Genomic DNA, 22,095 nt, shown 5'->3' with positions numbered 1-22,095 from the left:
TGCTCCCCGGCCACCAGAGGAGGGTCCCACATGGCGCGCAGACCTCTCCTGCCGCCCGCTGCTCCCCTCAGCAGTGTACTTCGGTCCTTCTGCCTGTTCTGCATCCTGCTCTGACTCTGGTGAATTCTCTCACCCTCCCGCGCTTCTGACTGTACCCAGTGCTTGTATGAATAAATAAATTAATTAATTAAAAAAAATAAATAAACTTAAGCAAAAGTCAAAGGCTTATATATGGAAAACTACCAAATGCTCTGAAAGAAATGAAAGACACAAGTAAATAGAGATCTCATATTCATATATAAGAAGGCTTTTTAAGATGGCAAACCTCCCCACAGTGATCTGTTTTCTTTGGATGTTACTGTTTTTTTTTGTTTTTTTAAAGATTTATTTATTTATTTATACAAGCACTGGGTACAGTCAGAAGCGCCAGAGGGTGAGAGAATTCACCAGAGCCAGAGCTGGGAGCAGAGCAGGCAGAAGGACCGAAGTACACTGCTGAGGGGAGCAGCGGGCAGCACGAGGGGTCTGCGCGCCATGTGGGACCCTCCTCTGGTGGCCGGGGAGCAGCCGGGGATCGAACCAGCGCTGCAGAGGCTGCGGGCAGCTTCGCAACCCAGCGCTCAACCGCTGCGCCACCAGGGAGGCCCTGGATGTTACTTTTTAGGGAATAAGAGGACTCCATATCAAAATGCCAACAGCATTTTTTGCAGAAATAGAAAAATTCACCCTTAAAGTCATATGGATTCTCAAGAGACCTCAATAATCAAAAAAATCTTAAGAACAAAGTTGGAGACCTCACAATTCCTGCAACTTATGGCAAAGCTAAAATAACCAAAACGATACAATACTAACACAAATATACACATATTTATGTATATGGGACAGAAAAGAAAGTTCAGAAATAAACCCTCAAATACTTGGCATTATGGACTGAATTGTGGCCCTCCCATTAACATGTTGAATTTCTAACTCCCAGTATCTCAGAATGTAACTGCATTTGAAAATAGAGCCTTAAAGAGACAATTAAATCAAATCAAGGTCATGTGGGTGGACCTTGATACAATATAATCGATGTCCTTATAAGAGGAGATTAGAACATATATGCATGACGAATGACCATGTGAAAACACAGGGAGAAAATGGTTACCCACAAAGCAAAGAGAAAGACCTCAGGAGAAATCAACCCTGCCAGTACCTTGACCTTGGAATTCTAACTTCTAGAACTGTGACAAATTTCTGTTCTTTAAACTACCTAGTCTGTGTAAGTTGTTATGGCAACTGTGGCAAAAACATAGCCAGGGCCTCCCTTGTGCAAGGGGTTAAGACATAGCACTATGAAGATAGCCATAGCCAGTGCAGCACAAGTTAGATCCCCACCAGGGAGGTGACCCACATGGCGCGCAGACCTCTCCTGACTCGCTGCTGCTCCCCTCAGCAGTGTATTTCAGTGGATCTGCCTGTTTTGCTCCCCACTCTGTCTCTGGTGAATCCTCTCACTGCCCACCCCTCCACTCTGCATCTCTGGCCTGCACCCCAGCTCTTGTATACATAAATAAATCTTTAAAAAACAAAACAAAACAGGGCCTCCCTGGTGGCGCAGCGGGTTAAGCACAGCACTGTGAAGATGTTCGCACCCTCTGCAGTGCAGGTTCAATTCCCAACCGGCCAGGGAGAAACCCATATGGCGAGGCAAACCTCTCCTGTCTCGCCCGCTGCTCCCCTCAGCAGTGTCCTTGGTCCGTCTGCCTGTTCTGTTCCCTGCTCTGTCTCCAATGAATTCTCTCACCCTCCTGCGCCTCTGACCTGTACCCCAGTTCTTGTATAAATAAATAAATCTTAAAAAAAACCCCATATAGACAATGATTTTCAGTACGGGTGCCAAAACCACTCAATAGGAGACATATTTTTCAGTAAATGCTTCTGGGAAAATTAAATGTTCACATGCAAAAGAATAAGGTTGGACTCTTTAAAAAAAAAGAAAAGAAAACAAAGTGGGAAATATTCATGACACTGAACTTGGCCATGATTTCCTGTGGTGACTCCAAAAACACAAGCAACATAAAAATATAGATAAATTGGATTACATCAAAATCTAAACTTTTGAGCATCAAAGGACACAACAGAGTGAAAAGGCAACCCACAGAATAGGAGAAAATATTTGCAAATCTGTGATATAATACATTCTTTTTTTTTTTTTTTTTGTAAAATCAATTTTTTTTTTTTTTTTTTAATAGAGGCATGTTTATTTATTTATTTATTTGTTTGTTTGTTTTATTTATACATGCACTGGGTACAGTCAGAAGCGCGGGAGGGTGAGAGAATTCACCAGAGCCAGAGCGGGGAGCAGAGCAGGCAGAAGGACCGAAATACACTGCTGAGGGGGGCAGCGGGCGGCAGGAGGGGTCTGCGCGCCATGTGGGACCCTCCTCTGGTGGCCGGGGAGCAGCCGGGGATTGAACCGGCGCCGCAGAGGCCGCGGGCAGCTTCGCAACCCAGCGCTCAACCGCTGCGCCACCGGGGAGGCCCTATAATACATTCTTAATGTACCAATCAATAGGTTCCTGGGCACTGACTTTAAGCTAAATGATGTATAATGAAACCAATTCACAATCAGGTGAAATAAACAAGAGTTAAGTTCCTATGGCATATTTCTGGTCACAAAACATCACCAAACTTCAAAATAAAGACTAAACATTTCTAATTAAACAACAATTTGTATTCATTCCTTCATTTCCCAATCTACTTATTCTAGTTCAGATTCATGGGTGGCCAGAGCATATCCTGGCAGCTCAGGACACAAGGTGGGAATCAACCCTGGACAAGACACCCTTCCATTGCAGGGTGTACTGAAACCCATACCCACTCAAACTGGGATAATTTAGACACATCAATGAACCTAACATGTACATCTTTCAGATGCAGAAGGAGACCCACACTGATATGGGGAGCACAAGCAACTGCCACACAGATAGTGGCTCCCACCAGAATACAATTTTTTTCCTCATCAATATTACAACAAAATGAAGTCGAGTTAAACATTATTCACAGACCTGCTGTATCTGATACAAGGTTAATACTCAGTTAATATGTAGACAATTCTTAAACAATTGAAAAATGGGCAAATGATTTGACGAGACATCTATGCAAAGAAGATACACAAATGACCAATATGTATGGGAAGATACTCAACAACACTGATCATTAGGGAAATGCAAATCAAAACTATAATGAAACCACCTCACACCCATTAGGATGGCTACTATAAATAAAATAAATGTTGACAGGATGTGAGAAATTGGAGTCCTTGTGCATTATTGGTGGAAAAGTAAAATAGTACAGTTGTACTTGGAAACAAAAAAACCTAAAAATAGAATTACCATATTCAAGACCTCCGTGGTGACACAAGGGGTTAAGCACCACACTATGAAGCAATCTACAGCCTCTGCAGCACGAGTTCAATCCCTGGCCAGCCAGAGAGCAACCTACTTGGCAAAGCATACCTCTTCTGTCTTGCCCGCTGCTCCCCTCAGCAGTGTGTTTTGGACAGTCTGCCTGTTCTATTCCCCACTCTGTCTCTGGTGAGTCCTCTCACCCCTTCCCCGCCGCATCTCTGGCCTGTACCCCAGCTCTTGTAAGCATAAATAAATAAATCTTTAAAAAAAAAAAAGAATTACCATATTGAACAGCAATTCCATTTCTGGGTACATACTCAAAAGAATTAAAAGAAAGATCTCAAACCCAGAGATATTTGAACACCCATAGGTATTACATGTACCCATAGTGGCACTACACACAATAGCCAAAAGGTAGAGGCAACCCAAGTGTTCACCAATGGATAAACAAAATATGTTAGATACATAAAATGAACTAGTGACCATTTAGTTCTGAATAGCTGACATAGAAAATGTAGCCTGGGGGGAAACAAAAGGAAATCTGACTCATACTAAAATATGGATGAACCTTGATAACATATGCCAAGTGAAATAAGTCAATCATAAAAAGTCTTTATGGGGGCCTCCCTGGTGGCACAAGGGGTTAAGACACAACCTATGAAGCTCACTGAAGCACAAGTTTGATCCCTGGCCAGGGAGCTACCCACATGGCACAGCAGACCTCTCCTGACTTGCCCCACTGCTCCCTTCAGCAGTGTATTTCAGTCGATCTTCCTGTTCTGTTCCCCACTCTGTCTGTGGTGAATCCTCTCACCCCCCACACACCTCTGGCCTGTACCCCAGTTCTTGTATATATAAATAAATAAATCTTTTAAAAGAAATACCGCTACATGTTCACTGAAACAAAAATATATCACAATATGGGCCTCCCCGGTGGCGCAGCAGTTGAGCGCTGGGTTGCGAAGCTGCCCGCAGCCTCTCCGGCACCGGTTCGATCCCCGGCTGCTCCCCGGCCACCGCAGGAGGGTCCCACATGGCGCGCAGACCCCTCCTGCCGCTCACTACTCCCCTCAGCAGTGTACTTTGGTCCTTCTGCCTGCTCTGTCCCCGTTCTGGCTCTGGTGAGTTCTCTCACCCTCCTGCACTTCTGACTGTACCCAGTGCTTGCATAAATAAATAAATAAATAAATCTTAAAAAAAATATATATATATATATCACAATATGCTAAGTGGAAAAAGGAGAATATAAAGCAGTATAGATGGTGTATGATGCTACTGTAGTTTTATGCAGTGTATTATGCACTGTGAAAAGGATTTTTCTTTTTTTTTTAAAATTACAGCGAAGGGCCTCCCCAGTGGCGCAGCGGTAGAGCGCTGGGTTGCGAAGCTGCCCGCGGCCTCTGCGGTGCCGGTTCAATCCCCGGCTGCTCCCCGGCCACCAGAGGAGGGTCCCACATGGCGCGCAGACCTCTCCTGCTGCCCGCTGCTCCCCTCAGCAGTGTACTTCAGTCCTTCTGCCTGCTCTGTCCCTCGCTCTGGCTCTGGTGAATTCTCTCACCCTCCCGCGCTTCTGACTATACCCAGTGCATGTATAAACAAGCAAACAAATAAATAAAGAAAAACATGCCTCTATTAAAAAAAAAAAAAAATTAAATTACAGCGAAAAGAATTTTTAAGACTAGATTTTTCCATTTGATGGGGAGGGCTATTTAGTATTTTCAAAATTTTCTGCCACTAATTTTGCTACTTTCACAGAGGGAAAATACTAAATTAAAATAAGAACACAGTTGCAGGTGATATCTACCAAACCTATCTGGTTCAAGCCTACATAAAAATACTATCCTCCTGGGCCTCCCCTGGTGGCGCAGCGGTTGAGCGCTGGGCTGTGAAGCTGCCTGCAGCCTCTGCGGCGCAGGTTTGATCCCCGGCTGCTCCCCGGCCACCTGAGGGAGGGTCCCACATGGCGCGCAGACCTCTCCTGCCGCCCGCTGCTCCCCTCAGCAGTGTGCTTCGGTCCTTCTGCCTGCTCTGCTCCCCGCTCTGGCTCTGGTGAATTCTCTCACCCACCCGCGCTTCTGACTATACCCAGTGCTTGTATAAATAAATAAATAAAATAAAAAAAAAATTAAAAAAAAAAAAAATACTATCCTCCTACCTGCCTGAGCAGCTCCAGTTTCTTCAGTTCTTCATTGTAGGCTTCTGGGTTCTCTCCATAATTCTTCAGGACAAACTAGAGAGAAAGAAAAGAACATAAACCAGGGAGAAAGAAGACTCCTGGGCTCCCAGGCTTGCCCTCTGAGTCCTCGGCAATTACCAGTCAAAATCAGGATGGAGTCCAGACCCACAAAAAGCAGCTCATTCCCTGGACAACCAGGAAACTTTGCCTAAAAAAATAGTACAGCACCAAGATACTGACCACATGGGCCTCCTCCTTTGAGCAAAACTGAAAATAAGAATGGACAATGCTACATGAACCCCAGCCATCTTCATCATGCTACAAAGTCCAAGATTCAGTTAGCTAAGGAAGCCAGGAATTTAGCTGGTTGAAATGGGATCCTACTGGGGCCACCCTGGTGGTGCAAGGGGTTAAGATGCAGCACTATGAAGCTATCTACAGCCACTGCAGCAAGAGTTCAATCCCTGGCCAGGGAGGTGACCCACATGGTGCAAGCAGACCTTTCTTGACTCGCCCGCTGCTCCCCTCAGCAGTGTATTTCAATAAATACTGTTCTTCTCCCCACTCTGTCTCTGGCAAATCCTTTCAACCCCCACACCTCTGGCCTGTCCCCAGTTCTTGCATGCATAAATAAATAAATCCAAAAAAAAAAAAAAAAAGAAAAAAAGAAAAGAAATGGGATCCTACTGAGGATTCTACAAGGGTCACAAACTTAAGCATCCCTCAAGAATTAAACCCGGGGCCTCCATGGTGGTGCAAGGAGTGAAGTCTCAGCGCTATCAAGCTATTGCCAGCCACTGAGGTATGAGTTTGATCCCTGGCCAGGAAGCTAACCCACATGGTACAGCAAACCTCTCCTGTTTTGCCTGCTGCTCCCCTCAGCAGTCTCTCTCAGTAAGTCCACCTGTTCTGCTGCCCATACCAGTGAATCTCACCCCCTGCATCTCTGGCCTAGACCCCAGTTCTTATACACATAATATATAAATCTTTAAAAAAAAAAAAAGAATTAAACCCTGCTGTATTTGGAGGTCACAACCACAGCCCTGACCCATAAGCAAATGTAGAAAAGATGCACTAAAAGAGTGAGAGTACAAAGCCTTCCTCAGTAGTCCACCCTCCTGGTTGGGAAAGGGTACCACAGAAGTAGGTGGCCTGGAATGAGTTACCTGTGATAAAAGGCATGTGGATGTGTGACAGGAATGACCCAGAGATGCAGAGGGGAAGTCATGAGGAGACTGCCATGCCTACCCACAACATTATTCACTAACTCAAGAGCTGACTGTCTAGGGCAGTGAGCACACTCACCAGCCTAAAGACACAAACAACCCTTGTTCACTTAAGATCAAAAACTAAGGCAGCTGGACCTACCCCTCCTGCAGTGTCTACTGCCTGGTGTCTGGGTTAGCAATCTGACAAGCCAGAGTCACTCACTACACAAACACTAAGGGTACTGATGCCCAACTCACAAGGCTCCTTATGAATCTGAACAAGGTTATAAAGCAGAAAAGGAAGGAGGCTGTAAAAGGTGAGATGACGTGACCTGCTCTGTCCAGAAATACTCTCACATCAAGTCTGTGGCCTACCAACCTTTCCTGGGGCCCTTCCCAGAATCTATGACATGTGGCTAAGGAACTGGCCGCATGGTGACCTGAAGGCCGTGTGACAGCATCTACATGCCCTGGTAGGGAAAGGGAGAGGAGGAACAAGCACAGGCAGGATACTTACGAGCTTTTCACAGCACTATCAGGCCCCTTTCCCGAACCTGGACCTGGACCCTGTTGGTTTTAGCTCCTAAGAGTCCCGTGTGTCCATGAGCGCTCCTCTACCCCTCTTCCCCCAACATCTCTGGTCAGAACAACCCACCCTTTCAAATCCAACCCTTACCTAGTAGTCAGAATTGTCTTTCTAACATAACTAGATGCTACTTCTTTTTTTAAAAAAAAAAGATTTTTATGCATACAAGAGCTGGGGTACAGGCCAGAGGTGCGGGGGCAGGGGGACGGTGAGAGGATTCACCAGAGACAGAGTGGGGAACAGAACAGGCAGATTGACTGAAATACACTGCTGAGGGGAGCAGCGGGTGAGTCAGGAGAGGTCTGTTGCGACACGTGGGTTGTTCCCTGGCTGAGAATCAAACTTGTGCTGCAGTGGCTGTGGTTAGCTTTATAGGTTGCGTCTTAACCTCTTGCGGCACCAGGAAGACCCTATGATGCTACTTCTAACCTTAAATCCTGAAACACACACACACACACACACACACACACAGAGGAAAGTGAGCCAAAGCAAGTTTTTAGGATAGTGAATTATGAGAAATTAATTATAATTTACAAAGAAAAATAACCTAAAATCTATAAAATTGCGGCCCACAGTGATTCCCCCAAGGTCTCCGGGCCCAAATCTAACCTCCAGAGTTTATGGTTCGACACAACCTGCTCTCAAAAGCCTTCAAGGATTTCCCCGGGCACCTCCCAGGGACACCAGTAAACAGCGCTTGGGAATAACTGACTCTCATGTCTCAATGTTTGCTCACATGTTGTCCCCACCTTCTCTACCAAGACTCAGTTGAAATGTCACTTCCCTCAGTTGAAATGCCACTGCTTTCCCACATTCTGAACATTGCTCCAGCAAACTATGTGGCTCACAGAGGTCATGCTAGTAACACTACTCTCCAGACAAGGAATGCATCAGGAGTGGCAAGGACCTTATTAAATGTGTTGAATAATCAGCAAATGGATGCCTTTACAAGAAATACAGAGAACAGATGAACGAATTATATAATACTTAAAGGAGACACTCAGAAAAACTTAGAAGACAGGACATTTTACTCAACAATTCATTCAGTCTCTCTGAAAAATTAGAGGGAAGAGGCAGGAGACTATTACAAATTCAAAGAGAATAAAGGGAAAAAAATAAAATTGAGTAGGGCCTCCCTGGTGGCCTCCCTCAGCACTATGAAGCTATCAGCAGCACAAGTTCGATCCCCTGCCAGGAAGATAACAATATGACAGAAAGTTGAAACCAAGAATTATTCAACTATGAACAAACATAAAAATTTGCCAATAATTTTAGGAGGTTCAGAGATACTCTGAAGGACATTTATGAGCTCCTGGTTAACAATCCTCTCTTTGATCTAGTCAAACCCTCTCCTATACATTCCCTACACATTTTATATTTATGTAAATAAGCTCCGTATGTATATAAATATAAAATGTGTCCTGAGCTATAAAGTGAAACTTGATTATAGGTCTCCCTGTACCAGGGAGTTAACGTCTCAGTGCTATCAAGCTATCGCCAGCCCCTGCAGCACTAGTTCCATCCCCGGCCAGGGAATTAACCCACACAATGCAGGAGACCTCTCCTGTCTCCCCCACTGCTCCCCTCAGCAGTGTATTTCAGAAGATCCACCTGTTGTGCTCCCCACTCTGTCTCTGGCGTATCCTTTCAGCTCCTGCACCTCTGGCCTACACCCCAGTTCTTGTATGCATAAATAAATAAAAACAAATCTTTATTAAAAAAAGTGAAACTTGATTATGATTAATGCTCTTTTATTTTTTTTAAAGATTTATTTATGTATACAAGAACTGGGGCATAAAAGGTGCGGGAGCTGAGATGATTCACCAGAGAGAGTGGGGAACAGAACAGGCAGACTGACTGAAATACACTCCTGAGGGGAGCAGCAGGCAAGCAGGAGAGGTCTGCTGCACCATGTGGGTTGCTCCCTAGCAGGCAGGCCGGGGATGGGGCCGGGGATCTAACTCGGTGCTGCAGTGGCTGGTGACAGCTTGATATGCTGTCTTTAATCCCTGTGCCACCAGGGAGGCCCCTGATTAATGCCCTTTTAATAAGCAGTTTTAGCTTGCTCCTGCCACCCTTATGCTAGAGAAAAAGAATAAAAGTGGAGCTTAGCGGGTCCATGGAATAGAAACAAAGAATTAGAGGGATATCTGAGAGTCTAGAAACAAGGCTTCACCTGATGTGGATAAAAACATCTCTTCCTAGGGCCTTCCTGGTGGCCCAGTGGTTGAGCGCTGGGCTGCTAAGCTGCCCGCAGCCTCTGCAGCGCCGGTTCAATCCCCCACTGCCGGGCGAGGGTCCCACATGGCGCGCAGACCTCTCCTGCCGCCCGCTGCTCCCCTCAGCAGTGTCCTCCATCTGTCTGCCTGTTCTGCTCCCCACTCTGGCTCTGCTGAATTCTCTCACCATCCCGCGCTTCTGACTACCCAGTGCTTGTATGAATAAATAAATATTTAAAACAAGCAAACAAACAAAAAAAACCTCTTCCTGCTATTCACACACTGGTGAAGGGGCGTGAGATGCTGCTTCCACCCCTAGCAGTGACCTTCTACTCATGTCTCATTTCTCCAACATCAGCACCAGCAAACACTGACTTCCTGTAACAAGCCAGGCACTATGCTGAGTGTCTAATAAGTCATTCAATTCTTATAAGAACACAAAGAGGCATATACTACATCATTACATTTTAAAGATGAGGAAACTGGGGCAAAGAGGCTGGGGCATTTGTCCAAGTCACAGCACTAGTAACTGACAGGGCAGTAACTGAAACCCAGGCATTCAGGCTCCAGAACCCATGTTCTCAACCACACATTAGACCAATCTGTTTCTAAATTTTAAAATATGGTTCTCACATATAACTAAAAAAAAAAAAGGAGGGGGGGAAGAAAACAAATTCCCAGCCACAGAGTGAAATCAGCAGAGCAGCCAGGATATTTTTTTTTAAATTCTAACAAAATCCTCTATAACTGCTGATCACTCCTCCACTGAACAGCTGAAAGAAGTTCTAGAGTAAGGGACAGAGACTATCTCACATCTCTTCTATGGGCTAGAACTCTGCAGAGTTCAGAACAGAGTCTGGCCAGGATTTGAAGTTCATGACACTACCTGAGAAGGCAGGCCCAGCAGTGGGTAGAGCTGCATGCTGGCATCACAAGATGACACTGGAAGGCACTGATAGGACCACAGGTGGGTGGAGGGTAGGAGTACCAAGATCTTCCAGAGTCCAGTCAGGCTTTGAAGGAGTTGGGGATTCCTTTCCAAAGGAACAGTGAGACCTATCCAGGCCTGACTCCAGTCCCAGTCAGGCCCGTGGAAGAGCTGGACGCCCCAATGTGGCCGGGGTACTGGGCAAGGGGCCCCAGCACACCTTGTGCAGTCTAAGCCACCAGCCAAGGAGGGGAGGACCCTCTCCAGTTAGGTCAGTGCAAGGCACCCATAATTCAGGCACCCCTGCCGCAGACCCTCAGAAGATGAGAGGGACAAATCAAAGTCCCAGACAGTCCTCGCAAGCCTGTGGAGGACCTAAGCAGAGCAAGGTCAGAACCGTGAGAGGAAAGAACATGAGACAAGCTGGTGTGACAACCTATCACATGAGCTCTACCGAGAGTATCTCCAGAGGCTGGGCAACCAAACCTCTGGTCCGGACAGGAGTGTGATGTGAGTGAAGCGTCCTCCTTTTCCAACTTGGGGAGGAAAACACCAGAGCTGTGACTGGGGACCCAGGGCAGGACTGGAAACCACGAAAGGAAATGAGAGGAGCTCAACCGATCACCTGCTAGAGTCTGTCCCCACCAGGGAACTTCACCACTGACACTGGCTGGAAGTTGGGTTCCCAACATCAGAATTATGACTCAGAAACAGCATCATGTGACAGTCATTGGAATGGTTGTGATGACTCAATCAGTGTGAATGAGGAGGCGTGGAACCCAGAGACCACACTGGTCTGGACAACATGGGACAGTCTCCTATATCATAGGAAGTTCCAAAATCAGGGACTCCTGAGAACCACTCCACACACCTGCCCTACAGGAGGTTCCTAAAGAGCTCTGCCTCGCTACCTGCCTCACACTTGCGCATGGGAATCTGAGCAGCCTGGTCTGCTGTGAGCTAGGAGTGCAGGTGCTCAGCCAGGAAAAGAACAAAGTTCAAGAAAAAAGATGAGGCCTATGGGCCAACCATTGATCTACCAGAGCTTGCAGTGAGGGAGGAGTTGAAGGGGTGGGAACGGGGGAGGGAGACATAGGGGAGTGGTGGGGTGGGAGGGCCATGCCTAAGGGAAACAGTAACTATACAAGACGACCCATGATGTAAGAAAATAAAAATCTTTTAAAAAACAAAACAGTAAGATCTATGGACAGGTCTGTATTTTTTGACAGTATGTACAGGGATCAGAGCCACTGGAAGAAAAAAAAAGGAAGTAGCTAACAAATGAAAAAACAGTAAAAGAGAATGGAAAGGCAATTCCCAGAGAGAAATGCCGAGACAGTAGGGTTGCTGGGAGATCTGGGCTTGGTTTTTTCATCTGTAAAGTGGTGTTAATATCTGCTATCTCTAACTCCCAGAGGTGTTAGAAGGATTTGAGCTATTTCCTGAACAGGGAAAGAGGGTGATGGGCTTGAAACACGGTCTACAATAAACCAGGGCTGTACTAAGGGACCACACACATTCACTCTTAATTCTTAGACGCTTATGAGGTATGTTGTTAGGTCCATATTAAAGGTGAGATACGTGCAGACTAGATTAGAGGTGATTGTTTACAGCAGCTTAAGGTCACGCTGCTATTAAGTGGAAGAAGTGGAACCTACACCAAGTTCTGTCTGATTCGTGTTTTCTATGCTATATGCTCTTTTACGGAACAAGGAACGCCACAGAACTGTGCAGGTAGGATCCTACCACCATTCTACAGATCAGAAAAATGCAAACCAGAGACAAACAAGGGCAATGCTAAACTCCAAGTCAGATTTACTTTTGTGTCACTTTCTCTTCTACTAGAATCTTCTCATTCTTTTGCGTACGTCCACCCTCCCCTCTCTTGGAGGGGTGTCAAGCTTTTGCTCTTAATTTGATATAGCATCTTGGAATTTCATGGTAGTAATTAAAGCTGTACAACAAGGAGAAAAGCAATACAAGGCATCACATCTGCATTACTTTGTTCACTGTATACCCTAACATATTCTATTTGTTTTCTCCATTTGCAGCTGCAGTGTTGACTCAAATACAGGTAATTGCTTGGGCTACGCCACACAAACACACATAAAAATGAGTCCCACATGTAGTATTAATATTACATATACTCTGCTATAGATTTCAAGTGAGATTAATTTTATTCAGAGAAAGGATTGTTACTGCCAACGAAAAGTCATCAGCCCCTCCGTGTCAACAAGCCTAAAACAAAATTATAGGGCAAGATCAGACCTTCATCCTCATCTAGTCTAACCCTATCTAACACTCAAACACTCTAACCCTATCTATCTCTCCCACATCTCTTCCAAATAGCCCCTCAACCTGTCTGAACAACAACAGTTGTGCTAGTGCATTCAACCAACACTTGTTTAGCCCTTTCTCCATATAAACATATTATTACTTTCTTTTTTTTTTTTTAATATTTATTTATTTATGCAAGCACTGGGTACAGTCAGAAGCGCCAGAGGGTGAGAGAATTCACCAGAGCCAGAGCTGGGAGCAGAGCAGGCAGAAGGACCGAAGTATACTGCTGAGGGGAGCAGCGGGCGGCAGGAGAGGTCTGCGCGCCATGTGGGACCCTCCTCCGGTGGCCGGGGAGCAGCCGGGGATGGAACCGGCGCTGCAGAGGCTGCGGGCAGCTTCGCAACCCAGCGCTCAACCGCTGCGCCACCGGGGAGGCCCATATTATTACTTTCTAAGTAAAGGAAAGAATGTGGTGTGAAATTGATACAGGTTTTCGGTACAAGAGATTAAAATGAGAAAAAATTGAACTAAACAATCCAGGTCATCTGTACCTGGAGCCATTCTACTGTAAAAAACAAATGGGCAGGCAGAAAAGCTTGATGACTCCAAATCTGTAAGAGATTACCACCACAGGTAAACAACAATGTCCTGTGCTCCTCACTTCTGAGGACACAAGGCACTTTTAAGCCTCTGGACAAGTTTTTCAAAAGAATCCGCTGTCTCACAGAAATTTGGAAGGGGGACATAGGGTAAGTAAAGTATCAGGCTTTTCTGCCCTCCCACCATTAGGATTGATGATGGAACCCTGTGGTCCTGAATGCAAGCCTAATAGCGGGCACCTGGAGTAGGGTCTGGGCCTACGTAGATGGATATATCTGGGCTAAAGTGGGGCTTATAAGGGCAGCATCATGGGGACGCCAGCAGAGCAAAAGAACGAAAGACCAGACCAGAGGAATGAAAGAGAACAAGGCCACGAGAGAACGCCAGAGAGCCCAAAAAGAGTGAAGATTTGCTGGGGGCTGGGAGCCTGCCAGCCTCCCGGCCCCCCAGCATTCCTGCCTGCTGTGTACCTGTACCTGGTAAATCCCAATAAAAGCCTGCAAGAGCCACTGAAGGCTCCAGGACTCTCCTCCTTACCCCATCTGCCCGGGTCATAGAGATCCTGCACTGTGACTTTCCTGCCGCTACAGGAGGAAAATTCCACAAACCTGAAAAACCAGGGACTACTTAGACATGAATAAAATGAACAGTAGGAAGAGGCCACATGAGTGTGCACTGTGGTACAGGTCACCCGAATAAGAGGAGCATAGGGCCTGCCTGAATTTGGAGGAAGGTGGTACAAGTGCCGTGCAACTGAGGGCCCTGAGATGTGGTTCAACCTGGATGATGAACAGAAGGAAAGGAATTCTAGTATGGGCGGAACAAGTACAATGACCAGACCAGACGTGGAAGGAAAAGCAGGTGAACGTTCCTGTAGAAGACTGTGTATGTGTGTGCACGTGCACAAAGTTAGAGAGGTGAGCTAAAGTGATGGCAGGCCTTATATAGCAAGCAGTTTCTCTGGAGGAATCAGATGGGGAAATGGAGATTTACAGAGTACAATCCAGCCAGAGTGGGAGGAGAGGCCAAGAAGTCACTTGGGTGACAGGGTGGCTTCCATACAGTACATCTGCCCCTGAGAATGGGTTACTATGTGATTCACTAGAAGATAAACTCCACGAAGGCAGGGATTTTCGTCATCACATAAAGCCCTGATTTCCCAGAAAAGGGTCTCAGTAATTATTTGTTCAATGAATTAATCAGGGTTGGATGCAATAACTCAGTTAAAGTGAGCTTAACTTGAGCTCAAGTGCAGCTGCTTAAAGGGCAGGTGTTTGAGATGGGAAGAGAAAAGAACTTTAAAAACAAACACTTGTGACCAAATCACATTCTGACGGAGAGCACAAGAATCATTCTGGGCTCGGGCCTCCCCGGTGGCGCAGCGGTTGAGCGCTGGGTTGCGAAGCTGCGCGCGGCCTCTGCGGCGCCGGTTCGATCCCCGGCTGCTCCCCGGCCACCGGAGGAGGATCCCACATGGCGTGCAGACCTCTCCTGCCGCCCGCTGCTCCCCTCAGCAGTGTACTTCGGTCCTTCTGCCTGCTCTGCTCCCCGCTCTGGCTCTGGTGAATTCTCTCACCCTCCCTCCCGCACTTCGGACTGTACCCAGTGCATGTATAAACAAAACAAACAAACAAACCAACAAATAAATAAAGCATGCCTCTATTAAAAAAAAAAAAAAAAAAAAGAATCATTCTGGGCTCAAAAGCACAGATAAGATGATACAAGGCAAGCAGCCATTGCTCCACTATGAATTATGTGATTTGAGGTATCCTAAAGTTTGACACAGCAGTTCAAAAGAAACTTGCTGTTCTCCTGGCTTTTATTTGACAGTATTCCAATTGAAGGCATGTCCATCAGGGGTGTAGAGGCAGAATGGGCACAGTGCAGGTTTTCTATGACCCGAGCAGACGGGTGAAGGAGTCCTGGAGCCCTCGGTGGCTTTTTCAGGGTTTTATTGGGTTACCAGGTACATGGCAGGTAGGAGTGCTGGGGGCTGGGAAGCTGGCAGGCCTCCCAGCCCCCAGCAAGTCTTCACTCTTTCTGGGCTCTCTGGCATTCTCCTGTGGCCTCTGCTTCTCTGCTGGTGATCTCGTCTGTTGCTCTCTCTGCTACTTTGCTCTGCTCTGCTGGCGTCCCTGTGACGCCGCCCTTATAAGCCCAGTCTTAGCCCAGGTGTATCCCACCAACGTATGCGCACACCCTACTCCAGGTGCCTGCCATCAGGCATGCATTCAGGACCACAGGGATCCATCATCAATGCTAATGGCGAGAGGGCAGAAAAGCCTGACAATTATTTACCCTACAAGGCGTAAAACCAATACCAACCATTATGAATATTTTTCAAAAGCCTGTCACTCACAAAGAAACCCTTTACCTAGAAATCTAGAGAGCTCCTATTCATTTCTCAGCATCTTAGTAAGCCTTCCCTGATGGTCCTTTTTAGGCTGGTACATCTGTACCCTGTACATACTTCTACTTTTACACTGTCATTGTCTAATTTTTAAATTTCCTCTTGTAGATTATGAATTGGGGGAGGAAAGGGGATGGTTTTCTCTCTTATTTATTTGTATTAACAAACTCAGCATAGGTGCTCAACAGACTGACCTCAACTGAATTTTTACCTCATTATCCTAAATTAAATCCTATCCCTCAGCTCCTACAGATTGCTAAAGCTCAGAGTAAAAGTAGACAGAAAAGGACAAGGATACCAGAGACAGAAGACAAATCAGGGGCTCTAGAGCTGGGGAGAGAAGTCCAGGTCAGGAAGAGTTCCCAGGCTGAGTGGCTTCTGCAGAAACTCCTCTTTCCCTGCAGGAAAAGTTATAAGGCACTCTAAGGTAGTTGGCCATTTCTAAGCCCAGCCTACCCATACTGCTATTTCTTTTCAGTGGGTTCAAGCAAATACATGCCACATTCTTTTTTTTTTTTAAAGATTTATTTTATTTATTTATGCATATAAGAGCTGGGGTGTAGGCCAGAGGGGTGTGGGGGAGGGTTGAGAAGATTCACCAGAGACAGAGTGGGGAGCAGAACAGATATGCCACAATCTTGACCTATCAAATGGTAATATCTTTTCCAATCCCAAAGAGGAAGAAAAAAAAAAAAAAAAACCCATGATGTCCAGGAAATGAATTGTTTCTTCATTATCTAATACTACCTAAGGACAAATGGATAATGGGCAACTCCTCTCATGGAGATCCAGAAGCTTCCAGGGACGTTATTACTCACATAATATCTTGTTGGTTACTCATTAAGTGATTAGAATACCAAAAGGTAAATTCAGGGCCTCCCTGGTGGCACAAGGGGTTAAGATGCAACCTATAAGGCTGTCCACAACCACTGCAGCACGAGTTCGATCCCTCAGCCAGGGAGCTACCCACATGGTGCAACAGACCTCTCAGCTGCTCCCCTCAGCAGTGTATTTCAGTCAATCTGCCTGTTCTGTTTGCCACTCTGTGGCTGGTGAATCCTCTGACCCCCACACCTCTGGCCTGTACCCCAGTTCATGTATGCATAAATAAATCTTAAAAACATAAAAAAAAATAAAAATGAGGGAAAAATAAGGCCTAAAAGGATTAAATGATGGACTGAAAGGAATACAAATTAAGACAGCTACACTGTGAAAAGGGAAAAGGAGAGCAAGTCTTGGGAACTTCCAAATCCATTTTTTTCCTCCTCCTTCTTTTCTCTAGAACCCTGCTGAGTGATGCACCACTTCTTTGGCAACTACTGTGCAAAAAGCACAGGGATGCCAAGCTGGAACAGCCTCCTGATTGTTCCTTTCCACTTCTCTCTGACCCTCAATGTTAAGAGGTGGGCCTTCCCAACGCAGCAGGTGTCCCACAGGGCGCCTAAAGCCAATCAACACACCTGGTCCCTTTTTGTATCAACCAGGCCTGATTTCCCTCCAGAGATCCCTCGCCTCAGTCAACTCCAAATCTGCCTCTGTCCACAGACCAGAACTTGAAGATTCACAATGATTGGCAAGGTCTCTCTCTCCGGAAGCCACAGCACTCTTCATCCTTATGAAAAGTAGGAGCCCATCCAGAAGTGACACGAAACTTTATCTTTTGGTCTAAAGGCGCTCCCGAATAGGATTCTTCTGAGGAGACCGCACAGACTTGCACCAAGTGTGGGAGAGACCCCTTGTCGCAGAGGCCAGACAATTCCTCAGTCACCGGGGCTCCCGTCTTAAAACACATCCCGAACCGTCTGTCCCAGTCGGGTCGTGGACTGACAGCGCGCCGAGGGCCCGGCACCGCGCCTCAAGCGAGGGTCAGGGCCGCCCCACGCTCCCGACGGGGCGGTCCCGGCGCCGGGGGGGGGGGGGGCGGGGTAGAGCTGGGTCCCGCGCGTCCCACTGAGGAAGTGTGGTGCGGCGGTGGGAACTGGGCATGGCCCGCGGCAGAGGTCGGGAAGTGGGTTCGGCCCAGACTGGGGGTGCTAGCCGCGGTGCGTGAGGAGAGAGAGGATGGTCTGCGGGCGCGTGGGGCGAGAAGCAGGCGAGGGGAAGCCGACGGAGGCCCCTCCCGGCCTCACCAGACCCTGCGACAGGGCCTGAGGGGGTGATGGACGCGCAGGGGGCGTCACGCGCCGGCAGACGACGGAGAGACGCGGAAGGACATGCGCGGCTAGAAGGCGCACTCACCTTCTTCACCGCCGGCTGGAAGTGGAAGTCGCCGGCCTCCTTCAGGTCCAGCCAGATCATGGGCATGCGGGGCACGGCCTCCATGGCGGCGGGCGACCGCCGGCCACCAGGCCGCTCCCCTAGCTCCAGCTGCTGGCTCAGCCGCGCGCCGCGCCCCGCCCCTCTGCGCCGGAAGTCGCTTGTCACGCGGAGACGAAAAATGCCCCCTTTGGCCTGCTGGGAGATGCAGTCCTTACCCCGCCCACGCGGGCTCCGCGCATGCTCAGTCTCCTTTGCGTGGAGGCCCAATAGCCAGCCCTCGGTGAAAAGGCTTCTGGGAGAAAGTCTTTCTTCACTTGTCTGAGAGCCCTCGCGTGAGCTCTTGCCGTCCACTGAGGCCGGAAGGACCTGCCTAGCTTTCCTCTCGCTCACGGCGCACCCATAAATTTGCATTCCCAAGTAGTGTCGAGAGCCACGGAGATCTGGGAGTGGGCGGGCGAGCCCGTCCTTGTGAGGTGACTTGAAAACAGCCCTGAGAGTGCTGCCCGGCCCGAAGGAAAACGAGGCCTGGAGGAAAGGAAGGGTTTTCGTCCCAGGGTCTTGAAGGCTTTCGAGCTTTGAAACAGGATGACTGGTGGGAGAGGCACAGTCGGGGTCTAGCCTGCAAGACAGGGCAGTAACTGACAGAGACACCTATTGTCATGATGGGAAAAGAATGCCTAGATTGAGCGTAAAGCAGAGAAATGAAGGCCCAGAGCAAAGTGGGCAGACAGGTGGGGGTAAATATCTACTGCCACCTGAGTGTCGCCTCTGGAGAGCGGGCGTGTTTAAATGGTGGGTTACCTAGCTTTAGAAATACCATAGCAAACAGCTTGGAGGTAATGAAGGCAGAAGTGGAAGCAGGGAAGCCAATGGGAGGCTTACATAGTCTTCCAGGAGACTGTGATGTGGTGTAGGGCAGAAGGAGGTGAAAATTATGCAGATTTGAGAAATGATTTGAAAACAAATGTTAGCACTTGGAGTGAATGGATTTTGGAGACTGAAAATGCCAAAGATAATTTCTAAGTTTCTAGCTGGTATAGCTGATGACTGCGGGGCTGTTTACCAACCTGAAAAACTGAAAGGTTTGATGGGTAAGAGCAAAGGTTCAAATCTGTCTGTGCTAAGCTGCATATAGATGCCTTTGAGTCATTCAAGAGGAGATAAGGAGAAGGTGGGATGTAGGCTCTGGGCTCAGCAAAGGTTTCACCCACACATACCAACCAGATCCCCTTTGCTGTGATATCCAAAACTCTTGAAGACTCATTCATGCCAGTTGGGAATTAGAGCAAAAGAAAACGCAAATGTACCAATGTTCATAATGCATTATTAACAATAGCCAAAAGCTGGAAATAAACCAAATGTCCATCAGTGGATTAATGGAAAAATGAAATGTGAGATAGCCATACAATGGGATATTAAAAAAGGAGAAAAATTCTGGCCTCCCTGGTGGTGCAAGGGTTTAAGCACGGCCCTATGAAGCAATCTGCAGCCTCTGCAGCAGGAGTTCAATCCCCGCAGGCCAGGGAGAAAGCACATGCGAAGCAGACCTCTCCTGTCTCCCCCGCTGCTCCTCTCAGCAGTGTATTTCAGTCAGTCTGCCTGTTCTGTTCCCCACTCTGTCTCTGGTGAATCCTCTCACCCCCTACACCTCCAGTCTGTACTCCAGTTCTTGTATGCATAAATAAATAAATCTTTAAAAAAAATAAAGATTTTCTCCAAATACAGTCACATTCTGAGGTGCTGGGAATTAGTACTTCAACACAGGAACTTAGGGTGACACAAAAGTCAGCCCATAACACAGGGTCCCAGTGACATGATGGGCAATTGATGTGAGAAGCCTCAAAGATCAAGAGGCCTATGAGAGGGCCTTGATTGCTTAGCCAATGGGGTAGAGATGGGCCAGTGGAGGTGAGACTGAGAAAGGGTGTCTGGGGAAAGGGGAAGCCTCCTTACGCACATATTTCCTCACAGAGACAGAGGAAGTGTTAGGGGAAGCATACTCCTGGATTGTACTGGAGAATAGTAGGAGCCATCACCAGGGGGCAGTACATACCTCATTCAACTAGGCTGGTCCACCCTTTCTCAAAAGAACCCTCTTCTTGTCACACTCAGTAGAGCTAGAAAGCCTCAGAGATACACAAGCATCCTCCCCCATCTTACCAATGCAGAAACTGAGGCCTGGCCTGGGGAGGGGACCACTAAAGTCTCCCAGCAAGAGAATGGAGGAGTGAGTGTAGGCTTAGCATGGGTCTCCTCCCTCCTGGTTCATTTATTCAACAAATATTTATTCACCCTGTGTCCTAGGTGCTATTAAACAAAGCAAGTAAAGATCTCTGTCCTCATAAGGTCACAAGCTAGTGAGAGACAGGCATTAACACAATAAAGAATAAGCAGTATATTAGATAGCAATAACTAACAGGGTAAAAAGAAAAAATAAAGTACGGAAAGGAGGATGGGAGTAGGAGGAAGGAAACATTTGCAGAGTCATACTGGGTGGTCATGACAGACTTCACTGAGAAATTACTGTTTGCTCAGAGAGATGAAGGAAGTGAAGGAGCAAGCCAGGGCCTAGTGGAGGGTATAAGCAGTGGGGACATTCAGAAGGTCTCAGCTGCCTGTGGTGCTGGCTCTGTCCTAGAAAGAGCGAACATAAAATGCAAAGGCCCTGAGCCAAGACAGTACTTGCATGCCTGAAGAATAGTAAGGAGGCCAGAGTGGGTGAGGCTGAGCCTGTGTGGAGAATAGCAGGAGATGGGGTGGAAAGGCAATGGGTAGGGTTAGGTTGGGGGTTGCAGATGGAATAGGCTCCCAGAAACCATGGTGAGAAAAATGAATAAACATGATAAAACCATGATAAAAATATGAGTGTTTCTCTGGATGACCTGGGGAACTGTGGTTCCTAGGACCCCCGATCAGGATCAGATGTGGATCAGATGACCAATGTTTTTGTAAGGGTTACACTGCTGTTATATTGATTAACTAGGTGTGTGTGTGTGTGTGTGTGTGTGTGTGTGTGTGTGTGAAAGAGAGAGAGAGAGAGAGACAGAGAGAAAGAGAGACACTAGGAAGAAAGGCCCATACCAAGGACTATGGAGTCCCAGACACTGTCCTGGGCACTATGGGGGCAGGCAGGAGGGTAGAGGTAGAAGAACTACCCTTCAGATGACTATAACATTCAGATCCTGCCTTTGGGGTCATCATATCACACTCATCAGGATATGGAAACAAACAGAAAATATCTAAGGAAGACTTGCTGGGTTTCGTGTGCTTAGGTACGGAAAGCAGGCCAAATCAACTCCACAGAGTGAGGTGGGAAGAGTGTGAACCCAGAGGGAGCCCAGAGCCTAATGAGGTTAGTAGAGAGAAGGCTTCCTGGGAGAGAGGTCATCCATAGACTCAGTGTAATTCCTGCCAAACTCCCAAATCACTAATTTTTTGTGTGCAGAAGTTGACAAACTGCTTCTCAAATTTATATGAAGAAACAATGGCCTTAGAAAAGCCTAAGCAGGCTGAAAGAAGAAAAACAAAATGAGAAGACATGTTCCACGAAATATCTAGACCTATTAGAAAGCTGAATGGTTGAAGCAGTGTGGGGTTTTGTTCAGGAACATAGCATTAGATTATCAGAACTGAATAGAGAATCTATGCACAGGCTCAGGACTTCCACGTCCACTTAAGGGGTTCCTAGAGCTTGGTAAGGGGGCTCTGAGGCAGCCCCTTCGTCTCTGTCCCACAAAGATGAGAAGCTGCTAAGTAGTATATAACCTTCTCCTTCTGTTACAGGGCAGGGAGAGGGGCACGCCAGACCCCGCAAATCTGCCTGCTCTAAATGAGTTCTGCCATCTGCCGCATCAACACAAAATGTATGAGACTTGAATGGGAAGGAACTTTAATACAATTAGGAAACAACAGAGGAAGGGCAAAGAATATAGTTTCTAAATCAAGCACCCAAAGTTACCCGTCCCCTCATGGGTAAAAGGCCACCCAAGCAGGATTGGCCCAGAGCAAGGCCCCAAAGCCTGCCCCAAGTCGAAAGC

At 47.2% G+C, this 22,095-nt stretch overlaps 1 protein-coding gene across 1 annotated transcript in view; it reads right to left on the bottom strand.

Moving 5' to 3' along the window:
* PTPN23 (protein tyrosine phosphatase non-receptor type 23) overlaps positions 1-18,223 on the bottom strand; it is a 32,729-nt gene extending 14,506 nt beyond the window's left edge. Inside the window, exons 1-2 of the mRNA XM_037528102.1 lie at positions 18,038-18,223; positions 5,548-5,622 (exon numbers count right to left, since the gene is read on the bottom strand). Of these exons, the coding sequence (XP_037383999.1) occupies positions 5,548-5,622; positions 18,038-18,121 (159 nt within the window). The 5' untranslated portion in view covers positions 18,122-18,223. The remainder of the gene's footprint in view (positions 1-5,547; positions 5,623-18,037) is intronic.
* Between the last annotated feature and the right edge of the window lie 3,872 nt (positions 18,224-22,095).

The sequence above is a fragment of the Talpa occidentalis genome, unplaced genomic scaffold, assembly GCF_014898055.3.
Source record: "Talpa occidentalis isolate TD23 unplaced genomic scaffold, MPIMG_talOcc4v2.1 talOcc4.10, whole genome shotgun sequence".
Taxonomy (NCBI): Eukaryota; Metazoa; Chordata; class Mammalia; order Eulipotyphla; family Talpidae; genus Talpa; species Talpa occidentalis.
The sequence above is the reverse complement of the archived record's forward strand: the minus strand, read 5'-3'. Positions and strand labels throughout refer to the sequence as shown.